We start from the raw sequence: 23,516 nt of genomic DNA on the forward strand, positions 1-23,516 counted from the left end.
TGGAAAGTTTCTTTAATATCTATGCCAACCTTTGAAGAACTGGGGGTATATTGCTTTGCACCTGTCGGTCGCGTTGGTTGGTCAGTTCATCTGTCTGTACAGTTTCCGCCTAATAACTTTAGAAACTCTTGATTCAGAACATTCAGACTTGGTAACATGATTGGGCTTATGAAGTTGATGACCTCTATTGATTTTGGGGTCAGAGGTCAAGGTCACAGGGACCTGAACCTTGAAGTTGGTTCCTGCTCAATAACTTGAGAACCACTTGATCATGAACCCATAAATTTGGAAGCATGAGTTGGCTTAAGAAGATGATGGCCCCTATAGGTTTGGGGGTTAGTATGTCACGGTTTCTGTTCTGTAACTTGAGAATGGCATTATTGGGCTAAATGAAGTGGATAATTTCTATTGTTTTTAGGGTTAATGAATTATTGGTCAAGATCACTAGGGCCTGAGTCTTGAAAACAGTTTCCACTCAGTAGCTTGAGAATCACTTGACCCATAACCTTCAAACTTTATAGCATAATTGGGCTTATGAAGTAGATGACCCCTATATTTTTGAAGGTCAAAGGTCAAGATGACAGGGCCTGAACTTTGAAAATGGTTTCCATTCAAGAACTTGAGAACCACTTTTCAAACTTGATAGCATGATTGGGCTTGTGAAGTTGATGACCTCTATTGTTTTTGGGATCAGTAAGTCAAAGGTGAAGTTCACAGAAGTCTGAACCTTGAAAACTGTTTCCTCTCTGTAACTTGAGAACCATTTGACTTAGTATTTTTAATCATGATGGCATGATTTGGCTTGTGAAGTAGATAACCCCTAATGTTTTGCAGGCTAGTAGGTCAAGGTCATAGTGATCATGGGACTGAAACTGGGACAACCTATAATAGGGGCATTGGTGTTTTACAAACAGCTGCTGTTAAACGTGGTTCAAGAAGTGCTCCATGTATATCTTGCCACAAAATGGGAGATATTTGATTTTTGTTGTGTTCCTCCACCCATCTATCCACAAATTAATACCATTCTTGAAGAATTATGTCTCCCACCACACAGTGGTGTGGGAGACACATTGATTTACTCCAGTCTGTGTGTCAGTCTGTCTGTCTGTCGGTCACAAAGCTTGTCCGCACTCTAAGTCGAACATTTCTCATCCGATTTTCACCAAACTTAAACAAAATGTGTTTGACTATAAGACCTCGGCCAAGTTCGATAACTAGCCAAATCGGTCCAGGCGTCTTGGAGTTATGGCCCTTGAATTACCAAAAATCGGCCTTTTTACTCTTTTTCCGCACTTTAATTCGAACATTTCTCATCCAATCTTCACCAAACTTGAACAAAATGTGTTTGACCATGAGACCTCGGCCAAGTTCGATAACTAGCCAATCGGTCCAGGCATTTTGGAGTTACGACCCTTGAATTATCGAAAAATCGGCCTTTTTACTCTTGTCCGCACTCTAAGTCGAACATTTCTCATCGATCTTCACCAAACTTGAACAAAATGTGTTTGACCATGAGACCATGGCCAAGTTCGATAACTTGCCAAATCGGTCCAGGCATTTTGGAGTTACGGCCCTTGAATTAACGAAAAATCCACCTTTTTACTCTTGTCCGCTCTCTAACTTGAACATTTCTCATCCGATCTTCGCCAAACTTGAACAAAATGTGTTTGGCCATAAGACCTTAGCCAAGTTCGATAACTAGCCAAATCCTGGGCATTTTTCATAGGGGCAGTTGTGGGAGACATGCGCTTTTCTCAAAAGCATCTCTAGTTTTCAGATGATTTTACAGAAATATGACAGTTTTGTGTTGTAATCATGCCTTATGCTCAGTTTTTGCTCCAATGTCTTATATACAGGTCATACAGTGTATTTTATGTATATTGATTGTTCCTCATGTCCAGTAGTAAATATGCAACATTTTGAGCATAATTTGCCAAATGCAATGATAAATGGGAATCATATAATTATTCAAAAACTTCTTATCCAAAAGGCTACTTCTGAAGACTGAGCAAGCATATTTTAATAGCTATTTTGTAACTTCTTTCTCAATATGGGTAAAAAGTTAGCATAACAGTGCCAAGTGGATTGCTAAGTGATACATTTAAATGGATACCTCCTGTTTCTCACTTTGTGAGTTTTACTGTTCAAAAACACGTCTTCCTTATCTCATTTCTTCTTCATTCATCATTTCCTTGCACAACATCTGAATTAACTACATTATATGTATCATTATAGTCTTATACGTTGATACATCCAGCGGAGCTATTCAAAGACTGTTCTCTTACTTTTGTATTCAGATAGGTTAATGTACCTAATATACCTACCATTTCACGTGAAAATCAGGATTATTGATGACAAGTATGGTTTTACGTTTCAACCACTGATCACCAGATAGACATTGATAAGTTGACACGAGAACATGATACAGTAGCATGAAATCACAATGTGAATGCATGATAATATTGTGCGAGGGTATTGTATTTACATAATTGTACTTTTGCACCATTCCTAAGGGCGATGTTACGATACGAAGGGGCAAAAATCTGATCAGATGCAAAGATACCATATTATATCAGACCTGATATCCTTGCATGGTATGTTGGCATTATCGCCCCTTAAAGTCTTTCAATATGACATGCGCAACAAAATGTAGGATGACTTAGTTTTTATCCAGGTAGGTTTCAGAATGCCTTTTTGAAACTTTTATATTCCTGTAGAACTGTTCCAGAACAACAAATTAAATGCATGCTTTGCTAGCCCATGACATACAAACTGCGTAATATAAACCTTTCAATAATATGCATGTATCAATCATAAACACTCTCGTCACCTACAGCACAATTCAACATTTTATTGGTTGAAGTGATATCCACCCATATTAGTGTTTTTGGATAAGCTTTGTCCATCTAGACTTGCTTTATACACAATAGTGTATAGTTTTAGCATATTTCTTTTCAGACAAATTATATACTTCAATCAATACTATCTTTTAAAATGTATTTTAATACATTATTGAAATGAATATGGAAACAACTACTGTGAAATCATTAATATTCGTGGGGGACTTATTTTCATGGATTTTGTGGTTGAGTAAATCCACGAAATTTAATCCCAATGAAGAAGTAAAATTCCCATTCATTTTATGTTCAAAAGTTAAAATCCACGAATTCATATCCCCAAGAAATTGCTGTTTTGACAAAAACCACAAAATTTCGTGCCCACAAAATTAAATGATTTTAAAGTATTCTTGTTTGGCGACGTTTCCATCAGAAACTTTCCTTTCTATTTAAACTATCTTTGAAAATATAGTCTCACAACAAGGAACCAATATTTTTCTTTTTATGCCCCCGAAGGGAGGCATATTAGTTTTCAAATGTCCGTCCGTTCGTTAGTTAGTTAGTCACAACGTTAACTTTTTGCATGAAGGCACTTTACTCGTGAACCACTGCACCCAGGACCTTCACACTTCACATGCTGATAGTACTTATTGAGTATACCACCCCTACTGACTTTGGGGTCACCAGGTCAAAGGTCAAGGTCACAGGGGCCAACGTTAACTTTGCATGAAGGCCTTTTACTCGCGAACCACTGCACCCAGGACCTTCAAACTTCATGTGCTGATAGTACTTATTTAGAACACCACCCTTACTGACTTCGGGGTCACCAGGTCAAAGGTCAAGGTCACAGGGGCCAACGTTAACTTTTTGCATGAAGGCACTTTACTCGGGAACCACTGCACCCAGGACCTTCAAACTTCACATGCTGATAGTACTTATTTAGTAAACCACCCCTACTGACTTTGAGGTCAAAGGTCAAGGTCACAGGGGCCAACGTTAACTTTTTGCATGAAGGCACTTTACTCGGGAACAACTGCACCCAGGACCTTCAAACTTCACATGCTGATAGTACTTATTTAGTACACCACCCCTACTGACTTTGAGGTCAAAGGTCAAGGTCACAGGGGCCAGCGTTAACTTTTTGCATGAAGGCACTTTACTCGCGAACCACTGCACCCAGGACCTTCAAACTTCACATGCTGATAGTACTTATTTAGTACACCACCCCTACTGACTTTGGGGTCACCAGGTCAAAGGTCACAGGGGCCAACATTAACTTTTTGCATGAAGGCTCATTACTCGCGAACCACTGCACCCAGGACCTTCAAACTTCACATGTTGATAATACTTATTGAGTACACCACCCCTACTGACTTCGGGGTCACCAGGTCAAAGGTCAAGGTCACAGGGGCCAAGGTTAACTTTTTGCATGAAGGCACTTTACACATGAACCACTGCACCCAGGACCTTCAAACTTCACATGCTGATAGTACTTATTGAGTACACCACTCATACTGAGTTTGGGGTCACCAGGTCAAAGGTCAAGGTCACAGGGGCTAACGTTAACTTTTTGCATGAAAGCACTTTACTCGCGAACCACTTCACCCAGGACCTTCAAACTTCACATGCTGATAGTACTTATTGAGTACACCACCCCTACTGACTTTGGGGTCACCAGGTCAAAGGTCAAGGTGCTGCGGGGGCATTTGTCACCATTAGTGACAGCTCTTGTTTTTTCTTTTTTTGCATCAGAAGTATGCCAACATGGGGAATCATTTTTAGGTGTTTTCATTGGGTGTATTTCAGAAACTGACCAAGATCAAAATGGCTCATACCAAAATTGGTCTTAATATGAAACAGACCGTCACCTGCATATGGTGCCAGTGTAGATTCTAGGAGAATGTCATTTATTTATCAGTCTGACAATGTACCTTATAAGTGATAATTATAAATACAATATAAAAATAGGCCCACAGTGAAAGTAGGTTGTTTTTGCCATGCCGGGTAAAGGGCACGCAATTCACGTGCAAAAGGAAATCACTGCTGAATATTTGAAAGAAGGCTACCAGTATACGATTAAACAGTTACACTGTTGTATTCCAGGTAAGTCAACAGATATACAAGAATGCATATACTAGTAATTAATTTTTAGCTCGACTATTCGAAGAATAAGTAGAGCTATCCTACTTGCCACAGCGTCGGCGTCGGCGTCACACCTTGGTTAAGTTTTTCGTACCAGTCCACATTTTGACAAAGTCTTTTGAGATAAAGCTTTGAAACTTTCAACACTTGTTTAACATCATCATGGCCAGTTATAGGCAAGAGCACATAACTCCATCAAGGATTTTGGCTGAATTATGGCCCCTTTTGACTCAGAAATCATGGTTAAGTTTTTCGTACCAGTTCATATTTTGAGAAAGTCTTTTAAGACAAAGCTTTGAAACTTTCAACACTTGTTTACCATCACCATGGCCAGTTATAGGCAAGAGTACATAACTCCATTAGGGATTTTGGCTGAATTATGGCCCCTTTCGACTTAGAAATCTTGGTTAAGTTTTTCGTACCAGTTCATATTTAGACAAAGTCTTTTGAGATAAAGCTTTGAAACTTTCAACACTTGTTTACCATCACCATGTCCAGTTATAGGCAAGAGCACATAACTCCATCAAGGATTTTGGCTGAATTATGGCCCTTTTTGACTTAGAAATCTGGGTTAATATTCCGTACCAGTTCATATTTTGACGAAGTCTTTTGAGATAAAGCTTTGAAACTTTCAACACATGTTTACCATCACCATGTCCAGTTATAGGCAAGAGTACATAACTCCAGCAAGAATTTTGGCTGAATTATGGCCCCTTTTGACTTAGAAATCTTGGTTAAGTTTTTCGTACCAGTTCATATTTTATGTAAAGTATTTGACATATGGCTTTGAAACTTTTATCACTTGTTTAGTATAATAGTCTCTATCTGTAGGAAAGAGTACATAACTCTGTCCTCTATTCTGGCTGAATTATGGCCCCTTTTGGACTTTGAAATTGGTTCTGTTTTCATACTAGTCCATGTTTTGTCAAAACTATTTGACATATGGCTTTTAAACTTTGTACACTTGTTTATCATTATGATTTCCACCTGTAGGCAAGAGTACATAACTATTTTGACTGAATTATGGCCCTTTTTGGACTTTGAAATTGGCTCATACATTGCCATTTAGTGCAAGACTTATCGAAATCAAAGAAATACAGGAACATTGTTTGTCTAATCTATTTATTTCTTTTGTCTGAATATCCGTGGAAATATTTTGACCCCGTTCTTCAATCAATGCTTTAAATAGTCGAACGCGCTGTCATCAGACAGCTCTTGTGTATTTTATGATCTAGATATAAACAAGAGCTGTCACCGGAGACAGTGCACTCAACTTTTTCGATGCTGGATGGTGAAACTGGGCATATCAGAGAAAATGGGGGCTGTTACTGGAGTGTTCAATACTCTAATGTGGATGCAGGTATTGGAAATAACATAAGTCTGTGTCAAATGTATTAACAGAAATGGAGATAAAGTGTATCAAAACATTAAATTAAGTATAAATAGGACATAATTCATGGACAAATTCTGCAAAAATAATGCACCATGGGTCATATCATGTGGCTAATAATGTGGAACAACTTCAGTTTGAAACAAATCTGTTTATTAATAATTGAGATAGAGCAAAAGTGCAAAAAAACTTGAACCTGAAATTCTAGTAAAAAGGGGGCAAAACTCATAGTATTTTGGTGCCAGCATTATTAACCTTGTGTAATATGATGCGGGTGATGATGTGTAACAACTGTTATAAGTTTGAATCAAATCCATTGTGTAACAACAGAGATATGGTGAAAAAAGCATCAAAATTAAACTGAAATTCTAGAGAATGAAAGTGCCTCAAAACTTTAACATGAAATTTTATGTAAAAGGGGGGCATAATTATGAAATTGTGGTGCCCTTTTTTGAACTGATGTGGCTGATGATGTGGAACAAGTGTTTTAAGTTTAAATCAAATCCCTTCAGTAATAAGAGAGGTATAATGAAAATGCATCAAAATTAACCTAAATTCTAAGTAAAAAGGGGGCATAATCCATGAAAAGTTATGGACCTTGTGTGAATCCATGTGGGTGATGATGTGGAACAATTATTTTAAGTTTGAATCAAATCCATATATTAATAACTGAGATAGAGAGTGCACCAAACTTTAACCTGAAATTCTTAGTAAAAAGAGGGGAGGGATAATTCATGAAATATTGTAGCAAGAGTTATGGCCCTTGGGCCATATGATGTGGGTGATAATGGGGAATAAGTTTGAAGCAAATCCATCAATTAATTACAGAGAACAAGATGGCCATAGTTAGCTCACCTGAGTAACACACCATAACAGTGTAAACATGTTTGACCTAGTGACCCAGTTTTTGATACCACATGACCCAGTTTCAACCTTGTCCGAGTTTTCAAAGAGATAACCATTCTGACCATGTTTCATGAATATTAGAGCAAAAATGTGGCCTCTTGAGTGTAAACAAGATTTTTCTTTAATTTGGCCTAATGAACTAGTTTTTGAACCAACCTGACCCATTTTTTATCCATCTAAGATTTCATGGAGACAAATATTCTGACCAATTTTCATTAAGATTGGACCAAAAATGTGACCTCTCTTGAGTGTAAACAAGCATTTTTTTTTTTTATTTTACCTAGTGACCTAGTTTTTGACCCCACATGACCCAGATTAGAACTCGTCCGATATTTTATAAAATAAAACATTCTGACAAAGATTGTGAAGATTGAAACAAAAATATGGTCCTAGTGTAAACAAGTTTTTCCTTTGATTTGACCTAGTGACCTAGTTTTTGACCCCACGTGACTCAGATTCAATATTATTTAAGACTTCATGATAACAAACATTCTTAAAAAGTTTTATGAAGATTGAATCAAAAATGTATCCCCGAGAATGTGAACAAGCTTTTTCTTTCATTTTACCTGTTGACCTAGGTTTTGACAAACATGACCCAGATAAAAATTGAACTCATCTGAGATTTTATGGAGACAAACATTCTGACCAAGTTGCATACACAATGTTTTCCTTTAATTTGACCACGTGACCTAGTTTTTTTTATCCCAGATGACCAATATTTAAACTTGACCTAGATTTCATCAAGAAGACCATTCTGATGAAATTTCACAATATTCAGTCAAAAATGCAGCCCATATTTGCGCACACAGAATTTTTCTTTGATTTGACTGGGTGACCTACTTTTTTACCCCAGATGCCCTGTATTCAGACTTGACCTTGATTTCATCAAGGTAAACATTCTGACCAATTTTGATGAATTTCAAACTTAAAATGTGGTCTCTAGAATGTTAACAAGATTTCCTTTGATCTGGACTAGTAACCTAGTTTTTGACCCCACATGACCCAGATTCAAACTTGGCCTAAAAGTCATCAAGTCATTCTGACCTAGTCTCGTGAAGATAGGGTCATAAATGTTACTAGAGTGTTAACAAGCTTTTCCTTTGATTTGACAGGGTGATCTAGTTTTTGACCTCACATGACCCAACTTAAAACTTAACTTAGAAGTCATCAAGATGAACATTCTGACAAATTCTCATGTGTTTCAAACTTCAGTTGTGGCCTCTAGAGTGTTAACAAGATTTTCCTTTAATCTGGCCTATTACCTAGTTTTTTGCCTCCACATGACCCAGTTTTAAACTTGGCCTAAAGATCATCAAGATAAACATTCTGACCAAGTTTCATGAAGATGTGCATAGATGTGGCCTCTAGAGTACGTGTTGTGAAGCTTTTCATTCGATTTTACTGGGTGACCTAGTTTTTGACCCAACATGACCCACATCCGAACTTCACCTAGAGGTCATCAAGACAAACATTCTGACCAATTTTTCATAAATATTTGGTCATGTGACTATGTAATTACTTATTATGGCAGATCACTACCAAATCAAAAATGTAAGCCTCCGCTGGTCTCGCAAGTAGTCCAAATATAAACAGTACTAATCTTTTTCTATTTCCTCGTGCCCTTTCTAAATAGCATTGTGTTTTCTTTTACTCTACTGCATTTCAGTATGTTTCACTTAGCATTCTATCGAAATCAGCATGTTCCTATCACAGGTGGCAGTATCATTGATTGGTCACCCTCTCCCCACCCTAAGACCCCTGATACAACCCTGATAAAACTTTTTTTTCAACTATCAAAACAGTACTTATTAGACCTTCTAATAAGTACTGTTTTGATAGTTGAATTTTTTTTTTTCAGGGTTGTATCAGGGGTCTTGTAGGGTGGGGATATTAAGGTTGTAAACCCAGCTCTCCATAAATTATACAGTTAGGAATTGTAGATTTCAAATTTAGAATCAATTTACAAAACTGAAGTTGAAATTGCTCTACTATACTTATCCACTCCGTACCCCAAACCTCACTACCGTATATAGTAGACGCAACTTGACCCCGATGGTTGACCTTTCTATTATAATACTTAATGAGGCACAACCTATTATTGAAAAGGAGTGTACGTAAAACACGAGCTGCATGAGAAAGTGGAATTTTAAATTTGTGAAATTATAAATTAGTGTATTGGAAAGTTTTAACTGATCACATGTAAGTATAGTAGTCGCAACTTGACCGCGATGGTTGACCTTAGGCCGATTATTCATATCGATTATTTCCTTGTAGAAATCAAGGGTGCTTAGTGTAGCCGTGTATATTTATATGGAATTAGTTTGTATATAGTGCAGTATCAAAGTATTTGTATCATAGTTCGGTGTTTTTTCTTAACAAATTTGGTGCAGGTAAATCGTATACAGTGAGCGCAGGGTGCGGTAACTAAAAGTGTGCAGGTATTAAATACCACTGCGTCCACTATATACATACTTTGATAATGCTCTGTAAACAAACTAATCCCATATAAATATACATGGCCCCCTAATCACCCTTTATTTCTATAATGAAATAATCGACATGAATAATCAGCCGAAGGTCAACCATCGCGGTCAAGTTGCGACTACTATAACAGTATTGGAACAACAACAGTATTAAACAAACATATCTGAATTGAAATAGGCAAGCTGAGTGCGGCTTTTCTGGATAACTGAAAACATGGCTCATTACGTGCCTGATCGACTAGTTTTTTCTTATTTTTATCAAATTTACCATTGAAATTAAAAAGAATGCCCAAATACGAAAAATCATCAACATTTTCTAGCTGTTTACCGTTATACATGAAACTGAATGTAAAATAAAGAACAGCTGGATTTAGTGGTGTTCAGCCTGATGTAAGCTGTCATATAAATTGGTCAGACACACAAATAAATTATTCTAACATGCATTGGTTGATGCCTGGTGCCCAGCTTCATATTCGGTTGTCTCTACTCGTTATGATTCATGCAGAGTACAAGCTTTCTTGTTTACAAATGGCGACCAAAGAAGAAGATCTGGCTCTTTCTGATTTTACTCCGCTTGATTTTGAAGGTGGACACGAAACATCATACATATTTGTGCGCAGTTTAGGCTCAGGGGCTTTTGCAGAAGCGAATCTGTATAGGAAAATTGAAGTAGGCATTATACCTTATTAATATTTATCGTTCAAACAGGACTTGTCAGGTCCTAGAAAAGTCACATCCAGCCCTATTCCACCTTTCTGATTTTTTGACATTTCTCACCCTAACACATCATTGTTTCATAGATACAAATATCCCCCCCACATGACACACACATACACACACACACCAACCATTTCCCCTCTCTCCTACCCAGGCTAGTCAAACAAATTTGACGCGATCCTAGGAAATATTGAATACTTTCCAAAATTACAAATTTTCTAGCGATTTAAACCTATGTATGTACTGACTACGATAAACATTTACCGCTTCTACACGGCAATATGCGCAAGCGATAAAACCAATTCTTTGCATGACGGTGACGGTCTTTGATTTATCCTTAATTTTGGTCCTTTGAAGTTTTGATGGTAAAATTACCCCCCTTACAGAAGCAAGCCTCTGTGGCGTACATGCTGCATATTTGCTGTGTATATGCCGTGAACACAGTAGTACGCCAGAGGAGTACATTTTACATACACTGCATGCCGCATACATGCCGCATGCTATTTCGAAGAGTACACAGCATGTACGCAGGAGGTCACTAGTACACTTCAAGTATGCAGCACAGACTCTGAAAATTTAAGGGGTACACTGCATGTACGCAGGAGGGACTTGTACAAGAAAATAGTACACTGCATGTACACAGCAGATACTTTGAAATTTGTGCAGTACACTTCATTTACGTGGGAAGGACTTGTACAATTTCTTTTGGCATTTATACTTAGTTTTTTTATAAGTTAAAGTCTGAAGTACACTTCATATACGCAGGAGGGACTTGTTCATTTTCTTTTGGTGTTTATACTTTGAATTTTTTTAGGTAAAAGTCTGAAGTACACTTCATGCAGGAAGGATTTGTACATTTTTTTTTTGGAAGCAAGAACTTGATTTCCGAGTAACTTTTATCTTAATAGCATAGAATAGTTCAGATTATTCTGAACAATGAAAATTTGCCAAACTATTTGCAATGTTCATTTGTGAAGCTTACATCTAAGTGATTTCTGAGCTGCACCTTGCATGCAGTGTAAAAATATATTCTTTTTCATTTTGAATTAATCCTGGAGCTTTCTAACTTGAATAATTAAAAAGCCTTATTTGAACTTCGTTGCATTACATTTTGTAATACATGAAATAATTACCAAGAAAATGCCTCAACAGCGCCCTATGAGAAGAATTAATAGCTCTCACTGTTATTTGAATACTCTTAAGCAAAACACAATTCTATCATGTTTTATAAAGGCTTTAATTGCTCATAATTTTAACACAGCATGTACGCCGCAGGAGTACACAGCATGTATGCCGCAGGGGTAGTACACCGCAGGCTCATTTGCATGTGAAAAGTGTATGTGCTGCGTACATGCTGTGTACTATTTCTCCGTACTTCCCGCGTACTAGATTCCTCTAGCGTACATCCTGTGTACTATGTAGTCCACAGCATGTACATGTACGCAGCAAGTAGTACGCGGCAGAGCTCATTTGCATGTCAAGTGTACTACAAACGTACTATCGGTGTATGTGTGGTGTATATCCTGTGTACTATTTACAGCCCTTGATTTCAGTACACATCATGTACGCGTCAAATACGCTGTATGTACACAGCAAGAGTATGCGGCAGGCCTTTTTCTTCTGTAAGGGCCATCACAAATATAAAACAATCTGACTGTCAAATTATTTAGACTAGGCTACTCCCATTGTGGTGTGTCCTTTGGCAAGGCGCTTGATCAGGGTTGCCTCAGTCAACCCAGCTATAAATGGGTACCAGCAAACTGCTAGGGGTAAGGTATAATATGTTTTGACTGTTCTTGAAATAGGGCCGCTGAAAAGCTCGATAGAGCTTATGTTCATTGTTTCACGAAACAACAGTAAATATAATTTACCTTTACCTTTCACCCCCACCCATAAAAAATCTTTTTATATAAATCTTTCACACTTGCTTATACCTTAAAAATAAGATAACAATAATATTTTAGATTTGGTAGACTTTTTTAAAAAGTAACTGTTGAGAGCGCTGTCTTTCAACATATCTTGCTTTCTATTGACCCATTTTCTGCAGGTTCTTGTCAATTAATTGCACATTTATTTAAGAATATTGTTGAATAGGTAAAATATTTAGGAAAACATTTTGGGTTAATATATATTTTATTTGTTCAAGACATTACACAAATAATTTACAATAACAGTGATAAGGGAATTGGACAGAAAGCTAACTAGCTTATGGTTGTCCTTTCCCTATAGGAAACAGTTTTATATATCACAACATTAATCCTGTAATACCCATGACCATTGAAAGATATTGATCTTCTCGAAGTTGTTGTATCCAAATGTGATCTTATTAAAGCTTATGGCCAAATAGAATATGAATAGTAATTTTCTGCAATCTAAATCACGAAAAACTGAGAGTGTTTTGAAAAATTGAGAATGTGTACAGTATTCTATATCAAGCTGGCAAATATGGTGTGAAGGAACAGAGGCCAGATAAATGTAGAGTAGTTTATTTATTGTTTCACTGGCATAAATTCTTGAAGAAGTCTGGAATCAAATAGATGTTTTCTCTGGCCTTAACAAATAGGCCTTTCTGACATGCCTGTTGATTAAAATAATTTAGTGTTAGTACTGTTACTTGATCAGTGACAGTAATACAGGTCAGTAACTCATTCTCACAAATTTTGTGAAGGCTCACTTAGCTTAGTAGGTGTAGCTGAAGATTTCCAATCATGACCATGTGCTTCAGATTGGGATAGTGTCAGTTAGTTGTAGAGAACAGTTTAATATTTGTAATGAACTACAACAGTGACTGAAAATGGTGTTAGACCAAGAAAATAAACACATATTTATAGAAAATAGATTATTTTTGGCAAAGTACAATTCAGCTAGGTTAATTTAAAATGTCAATTTTTATAATAACAATTGCTGCTTATGTTGTAGGACAATAGTCTGGTGGTATGGAAGGAGATCAACATGGCGAGACTGGGGGACAAGGAGAAGAGAGATGCTGTGAACGAGATTGACATTCTATCCTTACTCAACCATGCTAACATTATAACATACTATAACCATTTCCTTGATGGGGAAACACTTCTCATTGAACTAGAGTATGCAAATGGTAACATATATTCTTGTCATAATTATAGTTTTCTGTGATTTAACATATGACAATTTTTGTTTTGGTTAGGAAAATCAGTTTGTTGAACATATACATAATTCAATCATAAAGTCACCTCCAAGCCTGATTTTGTAATTTGTATTTAATGAGGATCCAAGAAGTGCTGTGGTTTGAATGCTGTTGAGATTTTGAGGTGTAGATGTGTTTTTTTTAATTTGCTGTAGCAGTCATTACATATGAGTCAAGGGAATTTTTACTCCTAAGTAATCATTCTTTTATTATATTGATATTGGTAACAAAGCAATTAGATCCAGGTAATAAGGTATACTAAATTATTTTAAATGTTTTCAGAATCATGTGATGTCAATATTGTTTATTTTAGGTGGATCCTTGGCTCAGAAAATTGATAAACAGAATGAACTATTTGAAGAAGAGGTAAATTTTCTAATCTAAATTAATGAAGATAATTAACCGTTTTATTAGCCTAGTGGTAGGGCTTTCCCTACAAGTGCAGGAGATTATAGGTTTGACTCTCGGCCATTTCATACAAAAGACTTAAAAAATGGTACCAGTAGCCACCTTGGTGCTCGGCATTAAAAGGGAAAGGACGTCGGACATTATGCTTGGGATTTTGCCCTAAGTTCAATGCTATTTCTTAACTTCAGTAGCTGATAGTTTTATATAACAGCTTCAAATAATGATAAATTAGTTATATTCCGATCAAACTGTCACAAAAAAACTAGTTTTATTTCATATTCGTTTTCTTGAAATTCGAACAGTTTGTATCTAAGGGTCATATTTTTGAAAAAATTAAAATGTGTATTTTAGTTATAATAAGCATTGGTATTTAAGGTATGTCTACTATGAAATATTTTAACACAATAAATAAACTGATAACATGCAGGTTATCAGTTTTATTGACATTTTTGAAAATAAACGAAACAGAAAAAATAAAAGTGGAACAAAACTTTTGGTCAGTAACTGTACTTTAGTTATTTCCACCCGAGTGCCCATGATAACACTGATGCATTGATCATATCCTATTGTTTGTTTTCTATACATCTATTGCTATACTGTACTAATCCCCAATAATAACGTGATTCCCGCCGAAACGCGAGGACGAGTCTAAGTCATGATAACTGATGAAATAACCATTCATAATGCGTGCACATTACTTGACAAGCAAATATTAGTATTTCTTTCATTTTAATTATCCACTAAGTATATGGCAACATAGCTCAGTTGGGTAAAATGCAGACAATAATTGGGTGTAAGCAGATCGTTTTGTGGGTTCGAATCCTGAGGGGTTTTTTTCCCAGAATTTTTTGTTGTTTTTCCTATTCGTTTTCGTATTCGTTTTCATTTTTGCTTCCGTATTTTTGTTTCTTTCTTTGATGGTTTGTTGTCGAGCACGCTTGCGGTGAGCTGATACGGTCGCCACTTTCGGTATATGTGCGTGCGTGCGTCCGTCCGATTTTGTCCGGATCATAACTTTGACATGCATGGACCAATCTTGTTTATATTTCGCATTAATGTTTAACTCAGTGAGAAGGCGTGTCATGTGAAAACCCATGTTCCTATCTCAAAGGTCAAATTGAAGTCTGTCCGGAGCATTTCTCCTTCATACATAGGATTTTGATGTAACTTGGCATGAATGTTCACTGTATAAGACGGAGTGTCATGCGTAAGAAGCAGGTCCATAGGTCCAAGGTCAAGGTCACACTTAGAGGTCAAAGGTGCTGGTGGGCTCGACATTCTGCCCGTGGGCATACTTGTATTTGTATATATGTCTTTATATAACACAATAGTATGTTCATTATTTGCATTAATCAATATCATCTTTGTTATATAATAAAGTATTCTGATCTGCCATGTCGCCTTTAGATACCTCTCTGTCGTGTTGTCACAGAGCTCATGAAGGAATCTTAATTTTTATGCAAAAGTTAAATAAAAATTTAAAAAATAAATAAATGTCGATGCTGAGTTTCGAACCCACACGGCAAAGGATCTGTTGAACATGGACTGTATGCTTTACCACTGAGCTAATTCGTAACTGGTATAAAATCTAGAAATATTTAGATTGTAACATGTTAGGAAAATGTTGAATTCCCTATGTTCCATTTTAATCTATTTATAGTCATGTTTGTAAATATCAAGTTATCGTTGGGGCATAGTATGTATACACATGTACAATACTGACCGGGCATTATGTGGAGGATTATTATTGAATACATGCAGAGGTGTAGCTGGCCATACATTGGCGTAGTTGGCCTTTTTCAGTTGAAATTGAGGGGTGCAGGAGACTGCCTGTTCCACTGAGGGTTCAGGGATGCCTTACTTTTAGCATTTTATATCAGTGGAACAGAACTTCACTAGCTTTAAGTATCAACATTTATATTAGATATTCTTGGGGTGTCTGTGTTAGTTCTTTGAGGTCCTTACTAGTATTTAGGTTGGCTTCAAAATAAGTTTCAGACGTGTGAGCGAATTGATGTTAATTCTGGGGGTGTTAGTGTTAGTTATGGGTGAGTCAGTATTAGTTCTATGGGTGTCAGTGTGAGTTCTGGAAGCAACTGGGTTAGTTAATGAGATGGTGTCTGGTGTAGTTCTGTTAGGGTATAGGATGCTTGATCGAAAAAATGCAAATGTTGCTCTTAAAATGCATTCTAGGTTCGCTTCAACTGTGTCCTACAAAAGGAAAAAAATTTGCACCTAAGTGGCACTATTTCCATAGCAGTTCATCTGTATTTCTTTGTCATGTTTACGTTGAAGACACATATGTAATATGTCAAAGCCGCTTGCTTGGTTCTTGACTTACGACAGATACAGTTTTCTCAATCCTTATGACACTCAATCGACGGACTTAGACTGTCAAGAGGTAACAGATCTGACTGAAAAATTCATAAGATATACTTATAAGGATCTGTCTGCTTTCTAGCTTCACTTTCTATGTCCCCTGTTTATTTAGTTTGGTGTTTTCTGTGCTTGAAATATTTACAAAAATGAATAAAGCTGTAGATATGTAAGGTTTAGGAAACACATGCAATAAGTGTCAAATATTTATGTAAAAATTTATTTGCTGACACCCTGTATGTAGTTTTTTTCAATTTTAAGCACTTTCCCACCTGTGACCAAGTGCCATTTTTGCAGCATACGTATATAATAATTATTTACAAAAGCATGTGAACTATTTTGTTGCGTCACTGGGGGGGAAAGATGTTTAAAACGTAAAAATGATTTATGTTCATATTCTAATAGAAGAGAGAATGAGAAATGTCTACAAAGTCTTCTTTTTTGTTCATAAACTTGTAAAATGAAGTCGCATTTATCAAGAAATGGTCTTCAACTATCGTAACTATGCAATTTCAGAAGTCTATCCCTATGTCACTATTTCCTTAATCGGATAGGCAATCTGAATAGGAAAATGTCAGAGGTCCTTGACTTTTTTTCTCTCATACCCTTGTGACGATGGATTCCATCAGGAATGAGGTGTCAAGAGTGATTAATATTAGTTGTAGAACTTGCTTCACAATCAACCTAAGTAAATTAGTATAAACTAATTAACTAAAACGTGCTATAAAAGAGATAAATACCATTAACTATATTTGATTGTAACAGTATGCAGTTTTTTTTGTTTAATCAGAATCAGTTGATTTTCAGAAGTTTGTGTGTGGCATTTACTATATCACTTCTTCTACATAGAAATATAGTGTATTTCTGAAAAGTGGTTGAAGACAGGTTACGTTATAACATTACAATTGTTTTGCCCTTTTCATTATAAACAAATTACTTATGCATTTAAATACTTAAAATTCATAAGATGGAACTGCCCTATGTGCCTCTGAATGAAATATTGTCGGAGAAATCAGCAGTCAGTTTATCTTATATGTAATATAAAAAATGATTTCTGTTTTAGATACATCAGTTTTAGAAGTGCCATATGTCTTTCAGGTAGTGAAGTGGTACCTGTTTCAGTTGGCCTCAGCATTAGCTCACTGTCATGAACATGGTATCATACACAGGTAACAAAAGCATCATCTCACTGTCATGAACATGGAATCATACACAAGTAACAAGGTGTTTGACTGTATTAGCTCGCTGTCATGAACAGGCCATTATATACTGGCAACAAGTCATTAGCTCATTGTCATGAACATGATATAATATACTAGTAACAAAGTGCATGACTGTATTAGCTCGCTGTCACAAACATGCCATTATACACTGGCAACAAAGCATTAACTCACTGTCATGAACATGACATTATGCATAGGAAGCAAAGCATTAACTCACTGTCATGAACATGACATTATGCATAGGAAACAACGCATTAACTCACTGTCATGAACATGACATTATGCATAGGAAACAACGCATTAACTCACTGTCATGAACATGACATTATGCATAAGAAACAACGCATTAACTCACTGTCATGAACATGACATTATGCATAGGAAACAAAGCATTAACTCACTGTCATGAACATGACATTATGCATAGGAAACAAAGCATTAACTCACTGTCATGAAAATGACATTATGCATAGGAAACAAAGCATTAACTCACTGTCATGAACATGGGATTATGCATAGGAAGCAAAGCATTAGCTTACTGTCATGAACATGACATTATAGGTAATTCCTCTCTGTCATAAACATGATATAATACAGTAACAAACACTTCACAGGTAGAAAAGAAAGCTCTCTTTTAATTACCAGTAAAAGACACACCCTTTACTTTTACCAGTTCACCAAAGTGTTTGGCTTTTTCATGTTTATGAAATATTGTTTGAAGCTGTTATAAAGTATTTTTAATACAGTTACACAAACTATTGACTAGTATTCAAAAACAGATGTTATTATAAAATTTCTGAACTGTGTTTGTGAACAATTTGTAAAGTTTGGGTGATTTGGTTCATTGTGTTAAAGTCTTCATTGGATTTCTGGTGTAAGATAAAATCGTTAAACAAGTCTTGAGATATGAACCTTTCACTTTGTCATAGTTTAGTTTCCAGATTTAATTTAGCATTTAGCATTTCTGACATAAAAAGTTTTAACATACACCTAGGTTACTATGTTTATTTATTTTTCAGAGATGTAAAGTGTTTAAATATATTCATGACAAAGACGGACCTTCTGAAGTTAGGAGACTTTGGCATTTCAAAAGTTCTTGAATCAACCTCGGAAATGGCAGAAACTGTAAGCATTTGTTTGATCATATTAAATGCTTTAAATTCAGCAAAAGGTCCTTGATCATGGTTCCGGCACTACACTGCAACAAATAATGATAATTACCCATGTACAAAGGATGGTTTTAAAAATGCATTTTTCTGTCTAAGACTGAAACGACCTAAAATACCTTGAAAACGAAAGAGTAAACTGGTTTAGATCACATTAGGATGGATATAAAGTCTCACTTTACTATAACATTGATATCGTAATTGAGCCGCACCATGTGAAAACCAACATAGTGCGTTTGCGATGGGCATGGATCCAGACCAACCTGCATATCCACGCAGTCTTGTCGCTTTCAAAGCCTATTGCAATTAGAGAAACCGTTAGCGAACGGCATGGGTCCTAACCAGACTGCACAGATGTGCAGGCTGGTCTGGATCCATGCTGGTTGAAAGCCACTATGTTGGTTTTCTCATGGCGCAACTCAAATGTTCTTGATAAGTATATCGTGTCGGAATTTTGGATTTTGTAACTTTTTGTAGTCGTATCAGCAGTATTTAATCCCTGTGAACAAATTTACTTACAGCTTTTATAATTTGAAATGCACCAATTCCTACCACCAGGAAAAAATCATTTAAGCCTAAATCATACAGTTTTATGCCAGCAGAATTAAATGATTTAACAGTCCCTGATGTATTACTATTAGATACAACAGTTTTTCCAATGTATTTACTGAAAATCTGTTTACAGGTAGCTGGTACACCTTTATACATGTCACCTGAAATTATGCAGGGAGCAAAGTAAGTAATACCAGAGTTACAGTTAAGTACAGTGGAACTTCATTAATTCGAACTCTACAGTGCCAGCAAAATTTGTGTGAGAGATCAGTTTTTCAAGTTATCGAACAAAATTCATTATGCAGGGACTTTTCTGGTACCTGACAACGAGTTTGAGAGAAGGGTGGTGTACGAATTATTCGAGTTTGAGTTTACAAAGTTTGACTGTATGTATGAAATTATTGTATCTGTAAATAGATTATTTCCTGTAAAAGTATTGCCTTAGGTAACAATGTAAAGTTCAAGGTTTTGACCCTTGACTCCAAGCTTTACTTGTCTTCTCATCCACAAGACCATCACTCCCCTCCACATATAAACTAGTATTGTTGCAGGATTTCCTCCATGTATGTGGAATGAAGTTGATGTAGACATCTTTCTGTATTTATGACAATTAATATTTTGCTTGGTGTTTCTTACAAATTTTCTTCTATAGGTATGATTACAAAACAGACATGTGGGCCCTTGGATGTGTTTTGTATGAACTTTTGACGTTGACAAGAACTTTTCAAGGCACGGTAAGGCCATCCTTAAAAAATTGTTTGTTTGCAGTAACGCGACCGACTCACGAAAATCGCCGCGACTCAAACAATTTTTTAACCAAAAACTCGGATTTTTTTTTTTATCGGTGCCGTGTTTTTATTCTTTCCTGTTTCGTTATTTCTTTTGGGTAACTATTTGTATCGCTAAGTTTTCCTAGACAGTGTTCGTTGAGGTTCAACTACATGAATGATCGATATGACCGATAAGAAACAAAATATGTGAATGTTACGCTTTCTGTATACCGCTAATTAACAAGTGACACAAATACGATAATAGGCTGCTCTTCTATGCATTGTTTATCAATTAACTTTTACACATTGATCAATAAATACCTTTGGCAATGACGGACATTATTGTACCAAATACAAACCGCGAGAAGCCCACGTGTCAGTCGGCGCGTGGCATGATTGACATCAGCCAGAAGCTGATTAATATACCAAGCTCCGCCTACTGCCATACTTCCGCTTATGGCGGCGAACAATATTGGAATTCACCGGGATTTTGATTGACAAGGGGCAGTACTTTCGAACTCAAGACGCATAAAAGAAAATTTCCTCGGGTCAAGCCGACGCACGGTACATTTTTTGTGCGGGTCAAATACGAGTTTTTCTCGATAAGTTCGAGTGAAAACCCAGAACCTCGTGTCTACCGAACCCTGCCGATTTCCTGATATACTACAAAAAATTCATGCAAAAAGTTGTTTAGAAAATTCCACATGGACAAATCGTGGTACATAGTGTTATCTGTGCAATACTGCAGACGTATTTAACCGAGTTTTAGATTTGTAAAATAATGATTTTTCTCGTACGTAAAACATCTGGGATAGATAAATTCTTGGATATCATTCTGTCATAATTTCTCAAACAATTTTGCAAACAAATAATAATTTTAGTTTCGATCTTTTGTCTTGCGTAATCTTTTTAATCTGCCCCGAGGATAAAACTGCAGTGACACTGCACAAGTCACTTGGAAAGAGCACAATAAACGTCAAAAATATTAGACAAACAAAATTTTCTTACCTGAAAATTTATTTATAAAAGTTAAACATCCTTTCAATGCAATGACTAAAACCAGCGAAAGAAATCCATAATGTTTACATTTCTAGATTTTCCTATTTAAGTGAAATTAAATTTCCATGGGTCCACTTTTTCCTATTTTTCAAAACCCAGACTTTAGAAACATAGTTATTATTACTGAAACTTTCTGTGACTTAAATAATGTAACTGAAATTCATGCAAATTTTTGACACTGCCATCAGAAACTGGTTTAACCTGTTTGAATCGTCTATGCCGACAGTACAGATCAAAGATAGATCAGTAGCATGTATTCAAGAAGACGTGTATTTGTGTATTATATGATGTCTGCTTGACATTAATTATAAGAAGTGACTGTGAAATGCTTTTATGGTTTTTGTGTTTTGACTTTGAGTGCATTAGCACTGGAGCTTGATTTATTTTTTGCTGATATGGAATTAAACTAGCTTTTTTAATGTATTCATATTCATTAGGCTTTTCTTGGTTAAGAATCATTGCAAATAAAAAACACACTTTAATTTGCATTTATACAATTATTATAGCATGAAGAATTATTAGTGAATAATTTCTAATATATTATCAATAGTTTTACTTTACAATGCTTAAACACACAAACAGGAAAAATGATAAAAATTATAAAAAAAAAAAGATAAATTTATGAAGTTCTAACAATTTTCAAAACATTGCATGTCATGACGCTATTAAAAATTATCACGTTTCCCTAAAATCACTCCACCTCTCCCTAAAATCTCTCCACTTCTCCATAATCTTAGCTGAGGAAGAAATGACTCTCCTAATATTAGCATGCTTTAGCCCTAGTAACAATGTAAAACAATTAAGTATTGTCTAAAAATTACATGATACATAGGCTTTGAAGGAGTGCTGTGCTAGTAATCAGACTCAGGTCTACAGGGTAAAATATCAAAGATTTGCTATGTACTTCAATGCTGTCCATTGGAGTAGGAATCCTAAGGAATGTAATGTTTTTTTTATTACCCAGCCAGTGCAAGGACATTCAAAAGGTCTGGCCAATTATTTTTGTTTAATATATTGATAATCTTAAATTTTTAAGTTTCATATGGAGATAATAAGCTCTGTTTCTGACTGGTGTCAGGCTATCTGTTGTTTTTACTGTTATTAAAAAGGTGATATTAATATTAGTATTCATACTATGTGAAAACTACAACCCTTGCAGATATGTTACAATCAAGTTAGCATTCTACAGAGAAGTGTTAGTACCCAAAAGGTGTATAAACCAGATTTTTTAAACAAAATGCAGGTGTTGTACAATTAGCATACAAAAAAAAAACGAAAAAAAAAAAAAAAAAACCCTACCTACCTACTCACACTAAAAATTCTGGGTCGCATTACTGCAAACAAACAATTTTTTAAGGATGGCCTAAGTGTTACATTTTGTCATTAATAGTTAATAATTATGCTCTTTTTTACCTTTAGAAAATGTTGCCCATTCATAAAAATGTGGCCAATCAGAATGTTTGTTTTATATGATATATGTAGTATGGCCTGTCAGAATGTTTGTTTTTATATGATATATGTAGTATTGCCTGTCAGAATGTTTGTTAGTTCACCAGAGCACAAAGTGCTCAAGGTGAGCTATTGTGAACGGTCATTGTCCGGCGTCCGTTGGTGTCCGGCGTCCATTGTGCTTCATGCGTCAACATTTGCCTTGTGAACACTCTAGAGGCCACATTTTTGACCCAATCTTTATGAAACTTGGTCAGAATGTTAGTCTTGATGATCTCTAGGTCAGATTTGAAACTGGGTCATGTGGGGTCAAATACTAGGTCAGTAGGTCAGATCAAAGGAAAAGCTTTTGAACACTCTAGAGACAACATTTTTGACCTAATTTGATGAAACATGGTCAGAATGTTAGTTTTTATGATCTCTAGGTCAAGTTCGAAACTGGGTCATGTGGGTTCAAAAACTAGGTCAGTAGATCAGATCAAAGGAAAAGCTTGTGAACACTCTAGAGGCTACATTTTTGACCCAATCTTTATGAAACTTAGTCAGAATGTTTGTCTTGATGATCTCTAGGTCAGATTTGAAACTGGGTCATGTGGGGTCAAATACTAGGTCAGTAGGTCAGATCAAAGGAAAAGCTTTTGAACACTCTAGAGACAACATTTTTGACCTAATTTGATGAAACATGGTCAGAATGTTAGTTTTTATGATCTCTAGGTCAAGTTCGAAACTGGGTCATGTGGGTTCAAAAACTAGGTCAGATCAAAGGAAAAGCTTGTGAACACTCTAGAGACCACTTTTATGACCCAATCTTTATGAAACTTGGTCAGAATGTTTGTCTTGATGATCTCTAGATCAAGTTCGAAACTGGGTCA

General features: G+C 36.0%; 1 protein-coding gene across 2 annotated transcripts in view; it reads left to right on the forward strand.

The window, feature by feature from the left end:
* Positions 1-10,113: 10,113 nt before the first annotated feature.
* Positions 10,114-23,516, forward strand: part of LOC123544908 (serine/threonine-protein kinase Nek9-like) — a 92,258-nt gene continuing 78,855 nt past the window's right edge. The window contains exons 1-7 of one of the 2 annotated variants that reach the window (XM_045331063.2): positions 10,114-10,427; positions 13,395-13,572; positions 13,955-14,007; positions 17,524-17,594; positions 18,668-18,773; positions 19,500-19,549; positions 20,019-20,100. In XM_045331063.2, the coding sequence (XP_045186998.2) occupies positions 10,197-10,427; positions 13,395-13,572; positions 13,955-14,007; positions 17,524-17,594; positions 18,668-18,773; positions 19,500-19,549; positions 20,019-20,100 (771 nt within the window). In that variant the 5' untranslated portion in view covers positions 10,114-10,196. The remainder of the gene's footprint in view (positions 10,428-13,394; positions 13,573-13,954; positions 14,008-17,523; positions 17,595-18,667; positions 18,774-19,499; positions 19,550-20,018; positions 20,101-23,516) is intronic. The other variant, XM_045331062.2, reaches the window with a different exon arrangement.

This window comes from Mercenaria mercenaria, chromosome 1 (assembly GCF_021730395.1).
Source record: "Mercenaria mercenaria strain notata chromosome 1, MADL_Memer_1, whole genome shotgun sequence".
In the NCBI taxonomy this organism is placed as follows: Eukaryota; Metazoa; Mollusca; class Bivalvia; order Venerida; family Veneridae; genus Mercenaria; species Mercenaria mercenaria.